Below are 25431 nucleotides of genomic sequence, written 5' to 3' on the forward strand. Positions count from 1 at the left end.
TGCTGCAGCGCCCGGCGGAGGCTTCTCTCTTCCAAAACCAGCTGACGGCTTAGTTCATTTAATGCCTTTCCGTTTAACAATTGGCTGCTGGTCGGTGCTTTCTTCAATCCAGCTACTAGTATATAACGAAGCAAACGTCTATATTCACATCGCTCTGTGCATACGTGGAAACGCTGAGCCGGTCGGGAGATACTGTAGAAATATGCTCTGCAAAGTAGTCTGCCTGGCAAACCCCACACTTCACACTACCCAGCCCTCCCTGGCTTCTGTTTCATGTGGGTTCTTTGCACACAGTAACCAACTGATCCGCTCCGTCTGTTCCACGCTCTTGCCAAATATTTCCAGAAGAGTGCAATTAACATATTTCCTTTGCTGGGAGCTCTGCAGTGTTCTTACACAGGAGGCTTATGTAACAGTGCATCATTGGCACGCCTTATTCCTACAGAGAGTCTAAACGCTAATGTCTCTACCCCAGAGATGACATCATGGCATACCCCCCAGCATGACCCATTCCAGGAGGGATAAAATGCTCTGCTCCTGGACTTCCTTGCCAGTGGCAGTTGTAGAGGTGAGACTGCACCACTGTCAAAAATTCAAATAGGGGAGCCACAACTGCCAGTGAGTCCTGGACTATGGTGTTTGGGGTGGCAGTTGTTGGGACTCCCCTATTTGAAATTTGGACTGTGCTGCAGCCCTGCAACTGCCACTGGCATGGAAGTCCAGGAACAGAGCATCTTGTCCCTCCTGGAATGGGTCATGTTGGGAGGTATGATCATGGTGCAGGCAAGGAGGATAGGCACAGCGCTGGGCTAGTGTCACTATGGGCCTGATTCAGACCTGGTCGGGAGGCAGCGCATATTCGCTGCCTCGCGAGCATGTAAACACCGCCCACCCGAATACACTAGCATGCGATTGGATGTGCACGCTCACACCTCCCCTCGCATGCGCAGAGGAAGAGTCATTAGATGGTCGCTCATCATCGAATGATTTTTGCTCCGTTCATGGATAAAAGTAAGCCTATACTTCTTTCATCCTGGACGGAGATGGTCGAAAAAGGGGGCGGGCACTGGCATCATGTGATGTCAGCCACCCGCCCCCAAACAGGCATGGGCTTGCCATTGAGCCTGCAAGGGAGAAACTCGCTGAAGGGTTAGCACATGCGCATATTCGTGCATGCGCCAACCCGTCCGTCGGACGCGGGAGCGAATTGGGCCCGCAACGAGGGATTCTGAATCGCCCGCCTATGGCCATACCCTTATTACGCAATGCTGCAATTACTGGATTTGGAGGGGGGATGACTGCAATGACGTTATCCAACTCAAAACGCATCACCAGTCCCCCCGGCTCACTTTGGGGGTTATTCCAGTTCACTCACAAAGGCACAATCACTCTCTAATGGACAAAACCATGTGCACTGCAGGTGGGGCAGATGTAACATGTGCAGAGAGAGTTAGATTTTGGTGTTTTATTGTTTCTGTGCAGGGTAAATACTGGCTGCTTTATTTTTACACTGCAATACAGATATCAGTTTGAAGTACAAACCCCACCCAAATCTAACTCTCTCTGCACATGTTACATCAGCCCCACCTGCAGTGCACATGGTTTTGTCCATTAGAGAGTGATTGTGCCTTTGCGAGTGAAGCAGAATAACCCCCTTTGTACCTTGAGTTGCCCTGTTGTTTCGGGCGACTTGGCAATAATGCATAGGATACACAAAGGTTCTCATTCTGATCAGTTCGCTACGATGTGAATATGAAATGGCGACTGATGCTCACTGCCTGCGCAAACTTCCTTAGCGTCTCCATGCGAACGGGGGTGGCTACCAGCCCTCTGTGGGTGGGCAGCTGATGTCACCCTGTTCATGGAGCAGGGCCCCGCTAATCTAAGGCGCTTCAGTAATCATTCCACGGGCACCCACGCGAAGCTGAGAGTGGCAAGCGTTCAGGCGCACGATGGGCGGTGCTACAAATCTCACAAAGCAGCGAGCTAACGCTGCTTTGCGAGCCAACCAGAATGAGGCCCAATATACAGAGCTACATGGTGTAATAGCATGAAATCTAATAGAAAATGAACTAGTGTTCTGTGGATGAGATAAAAATATATATATCAGGGTTGCCGACTTGCAAAAAATCCTCTCCGGGAGAATCCCAGAGAGGAATCTTTCATTACGAGTTTGGGGGGCGGGGCTAAACAGTGATTTCATTAAGCCCCACCCCCATTATGACAAATAGCCAAAATAACTGATGTCCATGGAGGGGACGGGGCTAAAATGACACGATTGTGCCATTTTAGCTCTGCCCCCCTCCTCTGAGACCCACGGATTGCAGCATTTAAATGCCGCGATCGGGGGGCTCAGTGGGGGTCCCCCTGATTCCGGGAGGGGGACCGGATTTTCAGGAGATTTCTCTTAGAGATTACAGGGCCCCCCCCCCTCACCATCCCAGAGATGAGAAACCAAAGGACAGCAAGTATGGTTTAGAGGTGATGAGGGCTCATACACCTGTGCATCTCTTTCAGTGAATGCGTATCTGCATTTGTCTGCATTCATGCAATGTGGGTGTGATTACAGCTGACTTGTACTGTACACTGCATCTAACCCAGAATGGTCTTGGAAATCGAGCGCTGAAGCTAACTTATAAGAATACAAATTGGCTTATGGCTCGGGTGTATTGACTTGTCAATGGGCTTAGTAGAGAGACAAGGGCAGAGATACGAGAGAATCCTACTGCCGCACGTCACCAGTTCTCCTCCTCGCTGCCAGAGAAGATGCAATCCATGATTTGCCATAATGTTTCTCATCTATGACTGCGGAGCAGAGAATACGACAGTCCTGCCATAGTAAAGCCATCTGGTCGCAGTCTTGTACCGAAGAAATGTTGTCTTTGTAGTGTGCCAGTTTCTCATGATAATCTGTGTGTGCGTCTAGGTACCAATATGTGCCATGTTACTAGGGGTATGGATCATTATGTCACCAACATTATGGTCAACAAGCATTAGGTCGACATGCATTTAGGTCAACAGGGTCATTAGGTCGACATGGGTAAGGTCGACATTGAAAGAGTCAACATTTTTTTTTTTATTGTACCCCGAATGTCAACACAGTCAATATAAACATTAAAACTAGAGATGTGCAGGCTCTGATTTAGGGCGGGATGTTCTAACACCCGCTGCCCTGTATCGCCGGGCACCGCATTATTAATAACCACATATGCTCTAACATATGTGGTCATTAACGCCAGGGATAGCTCTTGCGATAAGAGCTGTCCCTTGCGATGCGGCACCGGTGCTGGACTTCGGGGTCTGTGATGCACCGGCCGCAGGGCAGGCTGGGAGGGATCCGTGACGGATCCCTCACACAACGCTGCGGTAAGAAGCCCATAGGCTTCTGCAGGGAATCGCCAGCGATTCCCTCCGCAGTGGTGACACTACGGAGGGGGGACAGAACATACAGAAATGCGGTAAAAACCCAGATAACGGTGTTAGAGAATCGCCCCCTTACTCTGATTTACTCTGATTTCAAAGCAGGATTTTATTGGCTATCCCAAATCACATGACAGTTGATAGCCAATAAGATCCTGCTTTGACATCAGAGCCTGCACATCTCTAACTAAATCATAGCACAGTGCTCACCATGTTTCGGGCACGGTGCCTCGCTGCACTCAGCACACTATTTTATTCTCCCACCATGCCCTAGTGGATGTAGGTCATGAAATACCGCCTGTCGGCTAATTTTGACAATTCGAATGGCCCAAAAGTCAATTTTTAATCTTGATTTTTAAACAAACAATACAATGTGCAATAAACAAGTCGTCAGAAGAGGAGAACTTAATCCTTATAATGGTTCCTCATTTATTGATTTTGGTTAAGTATGAAGGGAGAAAAAGGGGTCATCACCAAAAACCATCTTCTAGAAATAAGATATACAGTATGATTATCTAACAGTGGTAGAGGTAGGAGTTAAGAAGTGTTAGTAGGGTAAAGTAACCTGAATGGCCTGGGACCCTAACCTTTCTAAGGAATTTTCAAAGGTTTCCGTAAATGTCACCATAGTTTATATATTTTTAATGATGAATAAAAACAAAATTATAGCATTTAATGTGCCAATATGTTTTAAGATATCCTGTTAAAAAGCATCTAAAACTGGGTCCCCCACCTCTCCCGTGTCACTAATACACAAAGGACCAATAGCTACACATATATAGAACACACAGGCACACACATCTGACAGAAACACACATGGGACACACATTTTCCAGGTTTGTTCTAGATGCTGAGGAGATGTTAACAGTCAGGGGGTGAGCCGAGAGAAACATTGGTACTTATGTATTATCTGGGCTGCCGATTTTTTGATTGTATGCCTTAACTTAAGGCATACAATCAGATGCGATGCGATATCGCATCGCATCGCATACGACCATATCGCATGCGATGCGATGACCCGATTTTTCCATATGATTCAATGTTAAAATGGACTGAGTCCATTTTAACATGGAATTCAATGGGAAAAAGGGGTCCTTTTCATACCCCTACTATCCAAGTGGGCATGTAGATGCTTATAAACCTGTGGCGAGCGTAGCGAGCCACCGAGCCCGAAGCGTGGCGAGCGAAGCGAGCCCCGCGAGGGGACGGTATTCTGTGTCCCCTCGCGGGGCTCGCTACGCTCGCCACGCTTCGGGCTCGGTGGCTCGCTACGCTCGCCACAGGTTTATATCCAACTCCATGCCCACTTGGATAGTAGGGGTATGAAAAGGACCCCTTTTCCCATTGAATTCCATGTTAAAATGGACTCAGTCCATTTTAACATTGAATCCTATGGAAAAATCGGGTCCATCGCATCGCATGCGATATGGTCGGATGCGATGCGATGGACCCGATTTCAAAATCGGCAGCCCAGTTAGTACATAAGTACCGAAACATTAATTGCTGCCTTGGGGGCTGCTTGAGGATTGATCTTGGGACTGTAATTGAATAGCTCAGGGCACTTTACCTGCGGGAACAGACTGCGCATCTCAACTCAAGGCTAATTGAATCTGAGTGTGGAACTAGAGACAGAGAGAAATGATACAATATGTCTCTTTCTCTCTCTCTCTCTCTCTCTCTCTCTCTCTCTCTCTCTCTCTCTCTCTCTCTCTCTCTCTCTCTCTCTCTCTCTCTCTCTCTCTCTCTCTCTCTATATATATATAGTGACTGTCCTAAATTAGATTAGACCCTGATTGCTGGAAATGTACTGGTAAGGATATTTTAAGATAGACCATTGAGTTGACCAGTATTAAGGCCCCCAAACACTATGAAATCAGCACAAATCACACATGTAGACATCCCGTCCGACCCGATGCACAGTCCAGTGCGTGTGACCCCTCCCTGGGATAATCAGGTTCGACTTTAGGACTAACCCAATTTTTGCGGACAGTTCCATTTTTGGGACTGTCCCTCAGTCCCATCAATGAGCTGCAGTGTCCCATGGTGGGGTGGGGCAGTGTGGAGGGGCATGCCAACAGCTTGCATAGTTCTGGCTATAACTCCATAGTAATGAAAACAGGAGGTGTGGCTTGTGACTGCTACAGTCCCACAAAGCCACGCCCCTTGTATCAATGCCAGGCCCTGAATCACTCATTCTAAATGTTTGGGGGTATGCATATGGTTGACATGCAAGGGGTTGTCATGGTCAATAGATCAATATGTAAATGGTAGACACTTGAAAAAGTCCACTGGTACAAAAGGTGAACACAGTGAAAAGGTCAACATCTAAATGTTCAGCACAAAATTGGTCAACACAAGTTTTGGGGTTTTTTTGGGTGTCAATTTCAGTATTAGACCACATGTGACCCCAATTAGTGTACTGCTTCCCTCACCATGCTTCATGCAAGCTCTTGAAGAAGTGCCCTGGGTTGGTGGGTAAATCAAATGTTAGTGGCTGCCATCCATAAAACATTTGGACATAGGGATGGCCATCGACCATCGATGATTATAAATCCTTGATGATTCATGGCCGATGTTGAATAGTTTTGCCATCGATAGGGGAGAACCAGATGGTTTCCCACCATCGATGTCAAGCTTAATCAAATAGTTTCGTTTTTGCTTTTTCCCCAAGGTGCCGGGACACAGAACATAGCTCCGCCCCCGGCCCAACATTTTGATTGTCCCACAGACCAATCAATCCATGCAAATGGTTGACCATTGATATGTAAAAACATTGATGGTCATCCATTGCATATTTCTGCACTATCGATGGTCAGTTGCACTTTTGTCATCGATGGCAACCATCGATGGCAAAGGCAACGATGGCCATCCCTATTTGGACAATCAGAAGCACAACAGTGCACCACCGCATAACTGATGGCAGCTTTGCACAATTTACATAATTTCATATTTTCTGCCAAATTTATCCATAAAATTATTTTTTTCCTAGGAGTGACGTGAACAAAATGCTCACAAAGTTCTCAAGGAGAACGTGGTTCAAAAATGTTTGGGAACTACTCAGTAAAGGGAAAGTTTTGCCTAAGAACTTAATTAGAGCGAACGTTTTTATTGGAGGTATGGATTCACCTACCCGAATATGCCTTTAGGCTCATACATAAGTCATATAAACTTTTCCATTTCATTTGCATTAAGCGGCACATTCAATCAATCCAAGTACTTGAAGAAAAATCCATTGCAAAAAAAAAAATTACATCACTCTGAAGTCAATATTGAAATATAAGCAATCATGTCATGTAAAATGAAAACTGTATTTTTAGATATTAAATTAACCTCTTCCTCTCGTGTGACCTCACGCCATGTTCTGGAGGTTTTCCAGTGTTGTTGCTGTGGCATCTCTCCAGGCCGGCATTAAGAAAATGAAAAGTGAAAGTATTTTATGTGCTACTATGTTTGTGTACTGTTTTGTTCATGTGCAGCGCAGTTCATAAGTCCGTTTTTAACTAGTGGGGGGAAGTTTTTGACCCCGGAGTGAACTGTAGAACATAGTTTAACATAGTTTGATTTTTTTAATCCATTGATACATTTATTCCTGAAATGTGTAGGTACAGTGTAAAAATGCGCCTCATTGTCTAATCCTGCTGCTGGCTCCGGGCTGCTCACAAGATCTTGCGATAAAAGCGAGATCTCGCACATTGGCAGTAAGCCAGCCGCGGGGAGACAGGGACTTTTTGTTAAAATGCGCAGGCCTGAGGGGGCGCCCATAAGGGGAGCCGTTAACGCTGGGCATAATGGCTCTCCTTATCGGCGAGGGGGGTGGTGTTAATACATGAGGCAGTAACGGGTGCCCGCTTCTCCACGTTATGCAGGCAGCTGGGGCACTAAACAGGTGTCCACATCCTCAGCCCATCAGCTGCAGCACTAGCATAGGTTTACAAGAGAGGCCGTGCTACAGCTATAGCGTGCACATCTGAATCACCTCCATATCATAGCTACAGTGAGTTTAATTAAATGATCAATTCATAACAGTTCCTGTTTGACCTTTTCCTCTATGGGCTTCCTGTTATCCGCGCTCATTATCTGCATACTGTCCAAAAGATTAATACAGGTTGCGTATACGTTATCCGGATATCCCATATCCGAAATATTCCAAAAACTGTAGGTTTTCAGAATTCTTCTTTGTCACCCGCCGCACCTTTATTTGTACTTACCTCGTCCCCTGGTGTCCATGGAAGCCATCGGACTCCTCTTCACCTCTGAAGAGGAATCCGAAGGCCGCCGTTGATGCTAGGGGACACCGTGGATATTGGGGACCTTCGGGACACCACCAGGGGACCAGGTGAGTATAAAAAAAAAAATATTCCGAAATAATCCTTTATCCAAAATGCTCGAGGTCCCGAGCATTTTGGACAAGGGATATGCAACCTGTTCTCTCTCTTCATTTTATTTGCTTATAACGGTTATCTTCTGGTCAGTATCAGTACACGTCTTCTCTATTACTGCACAGAAATGGAGTGATACACAATAATACTACATCTGTATAACAATTCCCACAGATATACTGTATTTCTTCTGTAAAACAAACAACAAATGTCTGTCCGCCTGCAGCTCTTTAACAAAAAAAAAAAGAAATCTGTAAAAACCTGGATCCTTTGTAATTGTTCTTCTTTCCTCTTACGCATCTCCTGCCCGCTTCTAGGTCTGGCTTTTAAATCTAGAGAAATATCGTTCTTGAACAAACATCCACATTTTAACTTTCAAACCAGATTCAAATACTTGTAGCCTTTCCTGCAAATATTTAAATACACACATTCATTTTTTTCGGTACTTTTTTCTTCACTGGTGAATATTTTTGTTTAAGCATTTGCAATGTGGGAGATATAAGGGTACCCACCGCACAAGAGACTGACAGGGGCACTTTAGGGTGGCGGGGTCTGATCTCGATGTCGTCAAGCCCCACTCTCAGTACAGTAAATACTGCAATTTACCCGTCTACGAGTAGACGCCGGGGCTAAAATTATGTGGTTCGCGTAATCTTAGCCCCGCCCCCTACCTGAAGAGCCATACGTCTCGGTATTAACGGTAAGTAAGGGAGATGCTGGGGGGAGGGCGGGGCATGCAGGAGGGACCCGTTTTTGGCCGGTGCTGGTTGCAGAAATACAGGGGAAAAAAGTCATGGTGTCCCCCTGTATTTTGGAAACCAGCATCGGGCTCAAACAGCCATCAGGTTATTTCCACAGCTAGGGGAAACTTATTATATAAGGTCCTGTGGCCAAAGCATTACCTATGTGGCTGGTCAGCCATGACCGGGTGGTCCACTCACCCCGGTGTCTCCCAATAAAAGGGTTCCTCCAGGGCACCCCCGGCCTGGGCTGAAGCTCGTGGCTATCCCCATTGTCCCTGAGCAGTGGGCGCCAGGCTGCTAGTGTAAAATGAAAGGGTTAAACAAAGAGTAAACATAACTATTAAGTTTTGTACCAATACCGCAAAGAATGGACACCGACACTGAATAGTACAATTTTACCCACACTTCATACATACATACATACATACATACATACATACCTATCTATTTTGAGCCTGTAGGTTTGCTCCACCTGTCCAATAGAAAGTCCAAAAGGGCACCTGTGAAAAAATTATACTTACCATCCATCCGGTGTAGATCTGTCCTCTTCTGCCCATGTAGGCATCCAGGGGGTTATAAATTAAAAAAAAATGCAAGAACCTGGTCTTTATGAACTGAAGTAAGCCCATGGGCTTCTTTCCCCTGAATCCCGGTCCCCGCATGACTCCTGTCACTGCAGGACCTAAGAACAATCATGGAGCACCACATCAGCAGCACTCCCCTGATTGGCTGAGCTCCACTGACCTGTCAGCTCTCTCTATTTAGAACAGGGAGGGATTCCCCACTCTAAATAGCCATGGGAATTTTGTGGTTTCCCGAAACCACCATGGTTATTTAGGTCAAATGTATGGTCTGACCTGATTAACATTTGTGGTTTAGGAACCACTGATCTGTTCAGGCTTCAGGCTCATTCGTATGTGGCAGCCAATTTTGAATCACTTCACCATCGAAAAATACAAATCCTGAGAATACGGCAGCTTAGTAAATTCTTCATAGGCGTTCATACACAGTAATGTTAGTAAATTTCCCAAAGTCTATCCACACCCATCAGTATCAGCAACAGTTCAGATATACAGATAATGAATGTCAGAAGCTGCTTAGTACCCCGGTAATTGCACAAATCAGTGTTGTCTGTTGATAGCTGGAATAATGATCTTCACGCAGAACATGCCTAAGGTTAGTTACTCATTGGTACATCATTTGTCCTCCTGAGCATGCCTTGGGTGCTAGCTGAAATCCTTGAAGATCCTGACTATGATGTTGTAGCAACTGCCATTGATCCAAAGATATTAATTCTGCAAATGTCTCTGTATTTATTGTACTCGGTGTTCCAAACCTTGCCAGGCCTTTCTCATGCATCACAGTAAGCAATAATGCATTATGGGTATTTACTGGTTTACAAAGTGTCTTGATGAATTATGATGAACTCATGCTACTGTACATTGTGATCCTATTGTTCCTATTGACCACTGGGACCGCTAGGAAGTCACATGATTTGTGCTTGATGCATCCAATTGATCTGCTTAGTCACACGGCCATAGCGATATTTACTGACCCTGTACTGCTCTCACAATGCGGTAAATGTTAGACAAACTGTCTCAGCGTACAGCTCTGGGGAAAGAGACAGCTTAGTTTATTTCGAGAAAATAAAATTCAGCATAAGCGCATTTAGGGCCTGACACATGAGCACCTGCAGCTGTGTCTATTGGCGGTATTCCATCTGTGGCTTTATGTAAAAGTTGCTACAAAGACCCCCTAATGTAGATCCAAGTGTCCAAATGTGCAAAATTTGGAAAGCCCCACACCTAGCAGATAATGTGAGACCAGCACATTGGCTTCTGTTACTTACAGTCACACACAGAGCCCATGGTGCTTTACCTTGTACGGCTTCCGCTGTGCAGCCCCATTGGATGACCCTCTGTCTCAGGACAGGCAGTGGGACTCAGAAGCCTTATTTGTCTGATGCATATGTGGCACCCCAGGGGGTACCCCTTTTATTCCTGTACCCCCAGATTGTTAACATTGCAGCCAATGCTGCCAGAACAGGTCCTTTCCCCTGTCAGCAGGGCTGTGAGGGGTTAACAGAGTCAGCTAGTCCCAGCTCCCCTGCACATGTGACAGGAAGCTGGGAGGTCAGAGGGGATCCCAGCAGCAGTGTGTGAGAGAGGACATGTGGAGAGAGGGAAAAGCTTTGTGAAGAAGCTCTGCAACAACCCCAGTGTCAGAGAGAAGAGGACAGTGCTGCCTAAAGACAGGGGGAACAAGTGCACTGAGGCATGTGAAAGGAAGATAAAGGAGGTTGCTGTCCCAAGTATGAGCAGAAGGAAGAGATAGAGAGAGCACACTGCAGCACCCAGAAGAGGGGCCAGACAGCATGCAGCAGTATAGCCAGAGATTCATGTGGCAGAAGCCAGCAACACCCAAGGTACTGATTCAGTCCCCCTGAGACAGCATCTGCACCCTTGTAAGGGGATATCAGGAAATAGAGCCACCTCATAGACTCCCACTACAAAGGCTAGTACCCTATTGAGCTCTACAGACAGGACAATGTCTGCCTAACCCCAGTAAAAGGATACAGAAGCAGGGCAGAGAAGTGCCTGCTAGATTCACCCTGTCCAGGACAGCTCTATATTGAGGCTACCCCTGCAGCCTGTTTTACAGTTACAAACAGGAGGTTACCCCTGAGCCGGGAATCTGCCTGCCCCTCAGTGAGGATTGTTTTTGTCATTCACCCTTCCCTGTGAATCATAAATAAGTGTGCACACTATCATAGGGACATACCCTTATATGCTTGAGGACCTGTCGACGAGGGACCATTGGTTTGAGCCAGAGACTGGTATTCTGTGGCAGTGTATGTTAATTGATTTGTTAGAGTATATTTAGATTTTTGAATCATTTAAATTGATGGCTGAAGTAGAGAGTGATTATTGTTTGATTTTATGCTTTACTATAAATGCCTGTTTATTGAGTATTTGTTACATCGTTTGCAACTTATTGAAATATTGCAGCGGCCAGTCAGTGTAGTGGTAAATAAAATTACTGTCGCTGCTAATTGTGGTACTGTTGCTTTTGTGGGTCCTCCTTGGGTTATGCCATTCCCTGCCACAGGCATAACCCATCTTCACGGCCTCCAAGAAGAGGCCGTGAAGATCTGAAGCCGGCAAGTCCAGAGTCCAGGTGCTCATCACACCACCCCGCGGCAGTGAGGCTGTCACACTTGGCGTCACGAACAGGATCGGACATGGAAGTGCATAAAGGCAACCCCACCACATATGACCAGTCCATCAGTGAAATGTCTGTCGCACTGGATGGAATCATCAAGATGATGACGGAGATGAGGAAAACCCTAGCTGACCAGAGAATAGAACAGGAGGAATATGAGCATAGAAGATGGCGACGCGAATGCGACAGAAGGCGCAGACAGCAGTGGAATCCCCCATTGAGGTCAGAACGACTACCCTCTGACCGAGTCATCGTATGCCCACAGACTGCGAGAAGACACGTGAGAGGAGGTCCACCGGCAGTGTTTCAGAACGGTGTGATACAGTCAAGGGATAGACCGCGAACCGGCCCAAGAAGAATGTCAGGTCGTGTCCTGTGGTTCAACGTACCACGCGGGTATGGCTTCATTCAACGCACAGATACCGGGCGAAGCGTGTATGTGCATTACACCGCCATTCAGCATGCCGACCCTGAACACAACTTCCGGAGCCTGAGAAATGGCGAAGCCGTAGAGTTTGAACTGGTGAACGGGAGGAGAGGCACCAAGGCCGCCAACGTGACCGGTCCAAATGGAATCCAGGTGCACAGCAACAGACACGTTCCAGAGCAACATTGGCGCAACCCGCACCATAAAGAGCCTCCACAGTACCATCAGCAAGGCTACCAGCACAACAGGACAACAAATGGCAAGAGTGACAGATTTACCGCCAACCCTCCTGCACCGGAACAGATGCCCCGCCCACCGGAACCTGACGTCACGAGGCAACGTGAACCGCTGAGAGAAAGCGAGAAACCGTTTGTGCTGAGTGAGGCAGTCCACCAGAACTGCCAAGAAGTGACCAGGCCTCACCTTCCCCCTGAGCCTACGCGGGAGTGCATACCCAGGATGAACAATGCCGACTACCGGGTGGCAAACCTAAGGCAGACAAATGCCAGGGTGATCGACCTGCAGAGAAGCCCTGAGATGGTGGTCCACATGGCTGCGACACAGACAGTGGAGCCATCAGAAGAAGAACGAGCAGAACCAGCTATGCCACCACCCGAACCCAAGGCTGAGATAGAAACGCAGAAGAGAGATGAGAAGGCCGAGACCTGTTCCATCAATGGGAAGCCTATAACGAACAGAGAATATACAACCATATCAGGAGAAGAATTTGCCTTCAGGGTCCAGCAGGCGATACTGAGATCTAAGAAGCAAGACCGAGAGGCGAGATGTGCTTAGAGCCGATCGCACACCATGAGAGTGGGCACCATCCATGGACGACAGTGACGCACCTGGACCGCAGAGGGATGGGAGTCCTGTGGCGGAGGGATGGTTGACCCAGGGAGCCCACATTGGATAATCAGGTGACAGAGAGGTAGCGATGTATATTTGTTGAATGTGTGTATGTTCACCGTTTTCTGTTGTCATTCAAATAGTTTGTCATGGACATTGAAAGACTTTACTCAGGATTTAATGCCCCTGGTTGGTTGCCTGGGGACAGGCAAGTTTCTAGCATGGAGGTATGTGGCACCCCAGGGGGTACCCCTTTTATTCCTGTACCCCCAGATTGTTAACATTGCAGCCAATGCTGCCAGAACAGGTCCTTTCCCCTGTCAGCAGGGCTGTGAGGGGTTAACAGAGTCAGCTAGTCCCAGCTCCCCTGCACATGTGACAGGAAGCTGGGAGGTCAGAGGGGATCCCAGCAGCAGTGTGTGAGAGAGGACATGTGGAGAGAGGGAAAAGCTTTGTGAAGAAGCTCTGCAACAACCCCAGTGTCAGAGAGAAGAGGACAGTGCTGCCTAAAGACAGGGGGAACAAGTGCACTGAGGCATGTGAAAGGAAGATAAAGGAGGTTGCTGTCCCAAGTATGAGCAGAAGGAAGAGATAGAGAGAGCACACTGCAGCACCCAGAAGAGGGGCCAGACAGCATGCAGCAGTATAGCCAGAGATTCATGTGACAGAAGCCAGCAACACCCAAGGTACTGATTCAGTCCCCCTGAGACAGCATCTGCACCCTTGTAAGGGGATATCAGGAAATAGAGCCACCTCATAGACTCCCACTACAAAGGCTAGTACCCTATTGAGCTCTACAGACAGGACAATGTCTGCCTAACCCCAGTAAAAGGATACAGAAGCAGGGCAGAGAAGTGCCTGCTAGATTCACCCTGTCCAGGACAGCTCTATATTGAGGCTACCCCTGCAGCCTGTTTTACAGTTACAAACAGGAGGTTACCCCTGAGCCGGGAATCTGCCTGCCCCTCAGTGAGGATTGTTTTTGTCATTCACCCTTCCCTGTGAATCATAAATAAGTGTGCACACTATCATAGGGACATACCCTTATATGCTTGAGGACCTGTCGACGAGGGACCATTGGTTTGAGCCAGAGACTGGTATTCTGTGGCAGTGTATGTTAATTGATTTGTTAGAGTATATTTAGATTTTTGAATCATTTAAATTGATGGCTGAAGTAGAGAGTGATTATTGTTTGATTTTATGCTTTACTATAAATGCCTGTTTATTGAGTATTTGTTACATCGTTTGCAACTTATTGAAATATTGCAGCGGCCAGTCAGTGTAGTGGTAAATAAAATTACTGTCGCTGCTAATTGTGGTACTGTTGCTTTTGTGGGTCCTCCTTGGGTTATGCCATTCCCTGCCACAGGTTCATCCAAGAAGAGGCCGTGAAGATCTGAAGCCGGCAAGTCCAGAGTCCAGGTGCTCATCACACCACCCCGCGGCAGTGAGGCTGTCACACATGACTATGTGAGGGGTGGAAGTTGGGCCCGTGAGAGAGTCCTTGCTCCATAGCTTCCTCCACTGCACTAAAGTTAGCTCTTCCTTTGGTGACAGGCATCAGCAGGTTGTGTTGTCTCTACCTGTCACTTAATCAGGCCCTAAACCCTGGGATCAATGTGGTGCCAATTGTGCCACAGTCTGTCCTGTCTGTATAAGTGATACAAGTGTTATACCCGGGCAGCACTGGGTATGGGAGCGGAAGTAAGAATGATACAACAGGCCGTCTCATCACAAACAGCAAGAAGTTTATTTAAAATTCCAGACAGGGTTATCACGAAAATCAACTTTCCTTGTTTTCCTCTCTCCAGCACACTATTCATATGTGTTACCTCAGGCTACATCAGTCGAGCATTCCTTTAATTTGTTCAATGGCAACAGCAGCATAAACAAATAAACAATGATGGGACAGAATTACATAACATATCCAAGCATTCTCTGGGACTCAGTTTTGCAGCAGTCACAAACAGATTCTTTTTGGTGTGTTCGCCATCTATTTGAAGGGGGATCTCTGCAGTCTATCTAAGTGGGATATCCCCAGGAGTCATCACTGGTGGACTTTCATGCCTCACGTGGTTTCCTACCACTCACCCAGACTGTCATCTCCTTAAGATCACTCCTCCCATCCTGCTGTTTGGGTATCCCTAAAGGTGGGTATCCCCCTTGTTCCTTCCACTGTTTTCTTATGCTGTTACTGCTCTCACACTGCAGATCTGGATATCTCTTACTCTTCTTTGCAGCACCCACATGTTGCACTGTAATGCCAGGGACCATGGAGTCTACACGGTGTACTGTCTCCGGGGTTCCCGCTAATGCCTGTAGGATTAATTGTGTTGCTTCTTCCACTGATGTCAGCACTGGGCAGATGAACGCTGATATCTGAGGGCAGTTCCCAGTGGATTGCTGGTCAGGCAAAAGCACGAGGAGACGCTGATGATGCTGCAGCCGGAACCAGAAGTGACGCAACGTTGTTCATCTCTATGGAAGCCTCTTCTTCCGTCATTACTAGTATTATTTTCAAGTACCCACAACCGGTCTGCAGCGTACCCCCCAGGGGGAGTAATAACAACAATGCACTGTACCATAGTCCTGTGCAGAATAAGGTGACATAATGTATATATAATGTATAATTCAACTGCACAGTTTGTAACCTGATTCCTAGAGGAGGAGTTGGACCCCAAGGCAGTGGGGCCCAATTGGGGGTTTCCACTGTTCCCCAGTCCTACCTATAGTCATAATACCCAATGTGATGTAGTTGTTCCAAGGATTGTAATCATTAAGAATAAATATATACGTTCAAATTAGTAGTTCCTATTCTATCCAAGCCTAATCAAAGCTTAATTAATTCTATGCCAGAAACAGGTGTGGTATATTTGGTCGACATTGTCTTAAGGTGGCCATACATCTACAGATCGATTGTCAGATTGGGCTGGTTGGAACAAAAACCTGGTAATGGATGAGTGTGTTTTTGGCAGTTTTCCAGCATTTCAAAGCAAATGGTCAACTGTCATTTACTCTCATCCATTACCAGGTTTTTGTTGCAACCAGCCCAATCTGACAATCGATCTGTAGATGTATGGCCAGCTTTAGTTGATACTGGAAAAAGGTCAGTGTGGAAAACGTCAACAAATGAAAATATCGACATGAGGTTTTCACTGTTTTGGTGTCAATGTCACCACCTGAACACGTGAACCCCAATTAGTGTACCGTGTTTCCTGGCATGGCTCCCAAAAAGAGTACACATGCATGGGGCTGTGTGAATAAGTAATAAAAAATAAAAATCCTTAAAAACATATGTTGACCTTGTCATGCATTGACTATAGTCATTTTGACCTATTGTGTCGACATTTTGTATGTCGTGTTGACTTTCGATCTAGACATTGTCTACCTCAGAATCACGGGCAAATTAACTAAGATGGGATTTTTATTGAAGATGGGATGCTGCCGGAGGAAGATCCAAAGTTGGCGCTGCAGACCAGTTTAAAATTCAAATAGGGGATCCACGCCAACTGCCATTCAAAACTGGCTCACTGGCAGTGGGTGTGGCTCTTCTATTTGAATTTTAAACTGTGCTGCAGCCCATTCCTCTGGAGCCGCCACGGCATGTTTCCCATAGCAACCAATCAGATTGTATCTCATTATCTTCTAGATCAGGGGCGTCAAACTAAAATTCATCGGGGGCCGCATCAGCAGTTTGGTCACCCTCAAAGGGCCGGTTGTATCTGTAGGACTATGTGTCCTCTCTTTATTATCATAAATTATTGTCACTGCATTCAATTATTACTGTTTTTTGTAATAATGTAAGTAATAACTAGCAGGGAGATTGGCTGGGGGCCTGGGACAGGGCACAGTGACGTGACGTCAGATCGCCCAGCAGGTGACCTGGGCCTCTGGGTTCGCAGGACTCTCGCTAGAGTTCTGGACTGGTGGTGACAGTGGGACAGATAATGATAATGACCCTGGACACAGGCAGCCGCACTGCAGATTTGTGGGCTCAGGCTGCGGCTGTGTGCTGCCCGGCCACGGACTCTGGACTGGACAGACTGGTCTGGACAACAAGAGACAACACAACTGTGCCCACCCCACTGCCGAACTTACAGTAAATATACTGAACCAACTGATGCCACTGCTGCGCAGCGCGGCACCACAGGCAGGAGGCAGCTCACCGCCGGGCCGGCGTCCAAGTCCGACAGGCAGCCGCAGCAGCATGCACGTCACGGTGTCACTGGCACTGCTGTCAGGCGGGCGTGTGTCACACATGGCAGCGCCGTAGCCAGGGAGGAGTCGGGCACGTCACACAGTGACACTAACAAGTCTGTGTCCACTGTCCTGCCTCACTCCTCCTCCCAGCGAGCGCCGCGGCGGAGTGACTGTGTCACCCGGCTTCCTCACGTTGTTAGGTATGTCTCTCAGTCTCGAGTCGTCATGTGAGTGTCACTGAATGTGATGTGACACTCACACTGTGATGGCTTCCCGCAGTAGTGCTTAAAAAAAAAAACACACTCAAGTATATGTATATACAGTACATTAATCTGAGACATTTTAAGTGATTTTTACAGACCTCGTAGAAGTTTTTTTGGACCAGATAGCAAGTGATTATTATGAGTTTATATTATTGGAAATATGTTAATTACATTTTTGATTCCAGTCATCCTAACTCGGATGAACACAACCACTGTGTATCAGTGAGTAGGCATGACACGTCCCATTCTCCCCCACTGGGTATACCAGCAGGTGCATTGGCAGACTATGCACCTTGAAACTCTGCTCTTTTCCAATTAATTTGCTGACAGAATGTTTTATTGCTGGCGTGCGCTGTAAAACTCATATTAAGTATCTGTCAGTGTGCGGTAATGAATGTTTTTCTGAGCAATAACGAACCTCCTCCGTTGCTCTGTGTACTGCAGCTTGGAGGAGTGATATTTCTGGATAGAAGTGTTGTCTATGAGTAGCACACTTGATGGATGATGCCTCATTCGGCGTTATAGTAATTCAAATTAATGGTATTATTTCTATGGATGACCCGTATATAGCAAAAAATACAGCTGGACCGATCTCTCAGATTTGCCCTGGAACATGGAATACACCAACTCACATTTATTTGCGTACCTGGAGCCCCAGAATGGTTTTACATTCATAATGATGACATTCAGAATGTTCACACACACGAACATTGACGTTGAGAGAATGTCGGCGATCTTGACAATGAGAGAATGTCTACAAGACATAATGTAGACACTTTGAATGTTAGCAAGGGACTGTTAATAGGCTTTAATTATGATTTCAGGGTTATGCTGTGGTTAAGGCTAGGCTGACTTAACTTGGCACTGCAAATATGGACGAATCGGGCAGTGGCCCTTATTCTGGTTCACTCGCAAAGGCAAATTCCTTCTCAAATGGACAAAACCATGTGCACGGCAGGTATACATTTAGCTTTCAGTGGGTTATTTTGTTTCTGTGCAGGGTAAATACTGGCTGCTTTATTTTTACACTGCAATATAGATCTCACTTTGAAGTAAAACCCCACCCAAATCTAATTATATCTGCACAAGTAACACCTGCTCCCTCTGATTGGTACTTATGTAGTATCTGGGCGCCCGATTTTGTGATTGTGTGCCTTACCTTAAGGCATACAATCAGATGCGATTCGACACGATTTTCGGAAAAATCGCTCGAATCGCATCCGATATCCCATGCGATGCGAATTTGCATAGGATTCAATGTTAACAAGGTCCTGTTCATTTCCCCTCTATCCAAGTGGGCATAGAGTTGATTTTATAAAGCGTGGCGAGCGCAGCGAGCCCCGCGAGGGGACACGAAAACATTTTAAGTAATCCGCTGCGCTCGCCACGCTTCGGGCTCGGGCTCGGTGGCTCGCTGCGCTCGCCACGCTTTAGAAAATCAACTCTATGCCCACTTGGATAGTGGGGAAATGAACAGGACTATGTTAACATTGAATCCTATGGAAAATCGCATCGGATCGCATGCGATATCGCATTCGATTCGATGCGATTTTTCCGACCCGATTATAAAATCGGGCGCCCAGATACTACATAAGTACCCTCTGATTTTTACTGACTGGTCACTCAAGGTGCCGTCTTAGTAACTGACTTATGTAGCAAGATATTTTAGGGGTTCTATAATGGTGCATACACACAGGGCAGTTACAGTCCCATTTGATGGCTTAGAAATGAAGCACGGATCACTCCGCTCGTGGTCCCGCGTGTCGCCATTGCCTGACTAGATTTATCCTGCATGCCATCATTAAGCCCCACCCCCATTAAGCTCCATTCATGCAAATGCTGTGATTTATGGCTCTAAAGACGCGATTCCCATCATTTTAGCCCCGCCTCCTCCCCAAAGAGCAGTGAAAGAAGGTATTTGACCGGCAGAGGGAGGCCCTGCTAAATTCTGTCTATTATTTTCTAGGATGCTATAGAGAAATTACATTTTATAGATATTGTACCACTTGACTTTCCTGTCCAGAGGTCAGCAACCCATAGTTCAGTCATGCTGCTACCCAGTGGTATAATGGGTGCAGTGTGCGTGGTGCATATAATTACCCTCCAGAAGCACCGCAGCGGAAACGGGGCTGGACCATGGGAACGTAGGTAGGCCGAGGGCTGCCGGGGCTGGACAGCCGACGTCACAGGACATCGATGCCCGCCCCCTCTTTAGCAGACACCTAAAGAAATAAAAGTCAGTTCTGACAGACTTTTATTTCCGAAGTCATTCGATGGTGGGGACCATCGAATGTTTTCTCTTCCCTTCAGCCGCATGCGAGGGGATGTGTTCCTGGATGTGCGGATGTGTTCTCGTTAAGCAGCGAATTACCGCACCTGAACGAGCGGTACGGAATCACCCCCTTAATATGCCCCTGATGCTCGCATTTAAAAATCAACTGGCCATGTGATAGCTTCTTCATAGCTCGGGCATTTATATGTTCTAGGTTTATTGGGCCAGAAGTATCAAGCTTCAAAAAGTGATAAAGTGGAGAGTGGCAAACAACCGGCCAATCAGCTCCTACCTGTCATTTTTAAAACCCAGCTTGTAACATGTCAGCTGGGAGCTGATTGGCTGGTTGTTTATCACTCACCATTTTATCACTTTTTGAGGCTTGATACATCTGGCCCATTATCCCATAGCTCAGGCTACCGATAAAATCAGATGAATGTATTAGCAGTAATGTCATACTGTAGGATCTCTGCATTATAACCATTCCCTATGTGTCTTCTCTTTGGCCTAGGTTTGTATTGTGCAGAAGAAGGACACTGAAACCATGTATGCCATGAAGTACATGAACAAGCAGCAGTGCATTGAGCGGGACGAAGTACGGAACGTCTTCAGGGAGTTGGAAATCATGCAGGAAATTGAACATATTTTTTTAGTCAACCTTTGGTAAGCAGATTTATTATTTGTTTCATTCTGTAGCTTTCTATAAGCATCATTTTTCTTTGCTTTTCCTATTTTTGTGGCTTTCTTATTAGCACTGTATACCTGGCAGCACTATGGATGTAGTGGTCAGTGTCTGCCTCACAGCACTGGAGTGGGGTCTTGGCTTTGATTCCCTCCAAGGTACTAACCAGTGGTGGCTCCAGAGGTGGCACTGCAGGACAGTTCAAATTCAAATAGGCGAGTAACACCAACTGCCAGTGAGTCAGTTTGGAATGGCAGTTGGTGGCAGTGGGTGTGGCTTCCCTATTTGAATTTTGATCTGTGCTGCAACCCCCCCGGTGCTAACTGATTGGGGTTTGTTTGTTCCCTTCTCTTCTCCAGATGTTTTTGCGATTTTAATCCATTAATCTATAACCATACTGACAGGTTAATTAGATGTTGATAGAAATGTACACTACTAGCATATGTCTGTCTGTCTGTGTCAGCACCGTATCTGGGTGCCAGCTCACCCTATGCTGTCATTGCCCACCCCTCTGAAGCATACCATCAGAAGGCTGCACCCGTTATGGTGGATGGGTGGTTCCGCCATCTCAGTTTTACTAAAGACGCTCACAGAGGATGTACAGCCTGCAGTGTACACTCCTTCTGTTACCCTGCTAGCCAGAAACACAGGCTTTAAACGTGATGTCCCCAGAGCACGCCACCATGTGCAACAACACCAGCTGCGCTGCCTACCTTTCGGCCCTTGTCCTAGGGACTATAGATTGAAAGCTGTGTTTTTAGTCACCGTCGGCTTATGCAGCGAGCGTAGCTTGCGGAAAGTCCAGCACTGCAACTTAGCACTGCACCCCTTCTAAAAAATCCATTCATTGCCAAGTACATAGAATGTGCAGATGGCATCTGCTTCACCTATGTGGAGTAAATGGGACACACACACACCTGCCAACTTTTTCTCCATCAGACAGCACCCTCAGCTGGGTACTGTTGAGTGGTACCAGTGGCATAAGTTCGTCCCAGAGGCAAGATAAATATTGGTGCCCCCCGACACACACCGCCCTTTATAAATATATGTTATGTAGGTACTTATGTAGTATCTGGGCTGCCGATTTTTTGATTGTATGCCTTAAGTTAAGGCATACAATCAGATGCGATGCGATATCGCATCGCATCGCATACGACCATGCGATGCGATGCGATGCGATGACCCGATTTTTCCATAGGATTCAATGTTAAAATGGACTGAGTCCATTTTAACATGGAATTCAATGGGAAAAAGGGGTCCTTTTCATACCCCTACTATCCAAGTGGGCATGGAGTTGGATATTAACCTGTGGCGAGCGTAGCGAGCCACCGAGCCCGAAGCGTGGCGAGCGAAGCGAGCCCCGCGAGGGGACGGTATTCTGTGTCCCCTCGCGGGGCTCGCTACGCTCGCCACGCTTCGGGCTCGGTGGCTCGCTACGCTCGCCACAGGTTTGTATCCAACTCCATGCCCACTTGGATAGTAGGGGTATGAAAAGGATCCCTTTTCCCATTGAATTCTATGTTAAAATGGACTCAGTCCATTTTAACATTGAATCCTATGGAAAAATCGGGTCCATCGCATCGCATCGCATCGCATCGCATGCGATATGGTCGGGTGCGATGCGATGCGATGGACCCGATTTCAAAATCGGCAGCCCAGTTACTACATAAGTACCGTTATGTATAGTCAGCCACAGAACCGTTATCGACGGCTTGTAATTAACTGATTTAAACTTGCAGGGGAGGAGAGGTGCCCCCTTAGGAGCAGGAGCCCAGTGGCAGGTGACTCCATTGCTTCTCAAAGTTCCACCTCTGGGTGGTATAATGTTGTGATTACAGTATTTCAGCTGCCTACAAACAGGGAACTGAAGCAGTAGCCTCATGCCTCAGTGATGTTACTAGTTTCAGGGGACATCATTGGCAGGTCTGCCATGAATATTAGATTGGCCTACAAAATGGCCGCCACTTGTGTATTTAGACCGCATATACGTTAAGTACTTTTATTATATTATCATAATGGGAAGTTTGGCTATTTTATATAGACATAATGACCTTTACTGGCCTTTAATCTCTGGAGTAAAAGAGGAATGTATCATGGTTACGGCAATAGAGAAACAACTCAATAAATCTAAAACCTTGAATTAAATGCCGGGCACATCTTCCTACATTGATTAAATGCCAAAAAAATAAATATTCCCTGAACTCCGTCTCCTGTAAACTGTGCCGCACGGAGTAAGAATGGCAAATTAGTTGTGCCATTTGCATGGCTATTCCCCGCCTTCCAGATCAATGTTATGTACACATTAAATAAAGCTGTGAATTTCAATTGAAAGATGTCACACAAAACTGTTACTAGAAATATAAACTGTCTACCTCTGATTAATGGAACATTTATCTCTTATTTTCATTTTTATGTTACTACATTCCGTTTTATCGCTTGTTTTATGTTTCTGCTTCACAGTTTTACGAGTCTGAGAATCCTCATGGATACATAACCTTGGAAATGATGGCCCAGACTCCGTTGTCTGTTTAAATAAAATGTATTTTGTCACAGGCTTGATCTATATAGATGTATCCTCATACACTGTTTGTCAAGACGCAGCAAATTGCACGTCTCAGCGCACAGGTCCCAGGTGACTTTGCTAGATTACACCGATCAACTTAAAGTGTGGCATTATTTATTTATTAACAATTTCTATAGCGCCAGCATATTCTGTTGCACTTTACTATTAGAACAAAACTGGCAGAGGTAGAGGAAAGAAGGCATTGCTCGCAAGCTTACAGGACCAGATGTACTAAGCTTGAAAAGTGATAAAAGGGAGAGTGATAAACCACCAGCCAATCAGCTCGCAACTGCCGTGTCACAGACTGTGTTTGAAAAATGACAGGTAGGAGCTGATTGGTTGGTTGTTTATCACTCTCCATTAGGCATTGATACACAAGAATAGGTGTTATCAGTGCTATTTTTCAGAAGGAACCAGCAGGAACATAGGACCTTATTCAGGCCAATTTGCTGTGGCCACTGGTTGGCACAGGGTGCGGCCACGGCGAACGTGCAAGCACCGAACCTTGCGTCGCTGGGTGGGGAGGTCGGCATGTGGCTGCACCATTAGCATATGGAAAAAGAGGAGGTCACCCTGAATGGCGCTTACACTATATCAGTGGATATGTTTGTTTTCTGGACCCAAATGAGGGAGTAATATGTAATGTAAACCAGAAAAATTTATTAAACACTTAAAACTTCAAAAAACTTCAAAAAACAAAGATCACTTTACATACAAAGATAAAGTGCAAATGCAGTGGGTTGTTAAATATTGTTATACAACCATAATGTGACGGGGGCAATACAGGCTCAATCTCACCATTCCAAGGTGGTGCGGTGGGCTGTGGTGCTATGGATGGTATGTCCCGGGATATAGCATAAGGTGCGCACCACCGCACAGGCTTAGATGGAGACCCAGATCTTTAAAAGTTGTCCTCCCTTCAGCGTGTTGGCATCCTCATAACATGTTTCGGATCTAACGTCCTTCTTCAGATGTGGATGCCAACATGCTGAAGCTCTGTCTATTTATGGTGGATCTATTATAGCTAATAGCCGACACCTGTGTGGCAATCAGAATCCGGAAGTGGTAATCATTTCTGGGGGGAAGTCTAACAGTCCATCCATTTAGACAGTTCCCTCCCAGCACAAAAACACATTAACCAAAGTTCCAGGCACAGTGGATGCGCTTTCAGAACGGGGCTTGCTTCGGCAAACCCGGTGATGACGTCAGCGGATGTGACGCTGTGCGTTTCATTCACCCGATATTGTGAGTTCCACTCGTTTGGCTGACGCCGGCGGATGTGACGCTGTGCGTTCCATTTGTCCGGTATTCTGCGTTCCATTTCTCTTCATTCTAATTGCTTGACTTTATGGGACATCTGGATTGTCTGAAAAGTGATTGCATTATGTCCCCATTTTTGGGCTGCGAGTTTCACATGTTTTCTCTCCTTTTATTCATCTTTTCTTATGGCCCCATAATTCGAAGGTTCCCAGTTCACCATCTTGGAAACTGGCAAAATTACCTTCTTTCCTTCCACTGTATGTGTATAGGGTAAAATACATGGCCAACATCTATACCTAAGCCCTACTTCATTCAGGCTGAGTCCATCCCTGATGTGGCCATGCATCAACCCCATATTTGGCATTCGAAGGGACATATGGAGACAAAATAAATAAATATATATCAATAACATGATAATTTGCACTCACAGATTTTTTTTTAAAAACATGCTAAGAACAGTGAAAAATTTATAAAAGTGCATATAATATTAAAACATTTTTATAATATGACAGTAATAGATTACTCTAAAAACCATTAATTAATCTAAAAACCATTTTAACTCAAAATCAATGTTGAGTCCTAAGGGAGTGAGGGTATCTAAGTTAAAAATCCATTTCATCTCACTTTGTGCAAGTCTTTTTTCTACATTGCGGTCCCTCCAGTTGGTTTTAATGGCTTGAATTCCTAAAAATCTTTTAATGCATTTTTCATTACTGTTATGTTTGTTTTTAAAATGTTCAGACACAGAGTGACTCATCAGGCCTTTTCTGATATTAAAAATATGCTCGGCGAGTCTGACTTTAAGATTTCTAGATGTCTTACCGATATATATAAGGCCACAGGTACATTCCAGCAGGTAGACTACATTTCTTGTGTGGCAAGTTATAAAATCATTTATTTTATAGGTCTTGCCCTTAATGGTAAAATCACAATATTTCCTTTCTATGTGTGGTTTGGTGGTAGCTTTGCACATGGTGCAGTCTCCGCATCTGTGAAAGCCTAAATTCCTGACACTAGGAGGTTTTTCTGAGAGTGCACTCTTGACCAGTTGATTTTTCAAGGAATTTGCTCGTCTGTATATGAAGGTTGGTTTTACTGGAATAATGTCCCCTATAACAGGGTCATCTTTCAGAATTCTCCAATTATTTTGC

At 46.0% G+C, this 25431-nt stretch overlaps 1 protein-coding gene across 1 annotated transcript in view; it reads left to right on the forward strand.

The window, feature by feature from the left end:
* The window catches only part of STK32C (serine/threonine kinase 32C), a 276484-nt gene that overhangs the window by 191366 nt on the left and 59687 nt on the right, over positions 1-25431 (forward strand). Inside the window, exon 3 of the mRNA XM_083149453.1 lies at positions 20287-20438. Coding sequence (XP_083005579.1) covers positions 20287-20438 — 152 coding nt within the window. The remainder of the gene's footprint in view (positions 1-20286; positions 20439-25431) is intronic.

This window comes from Crinia signifera, chromosome 6 (genome assembly GCF_055691185.1).
Source record: "Crinia signifera chromosome 6, ASM5569118v1, whole genome shotgun sequence".
NCBI lineage: Eukaryota > Metazoa > Chordata > Amphibia > Anura > Myobatrachidae > Crinia > Crinia signifera.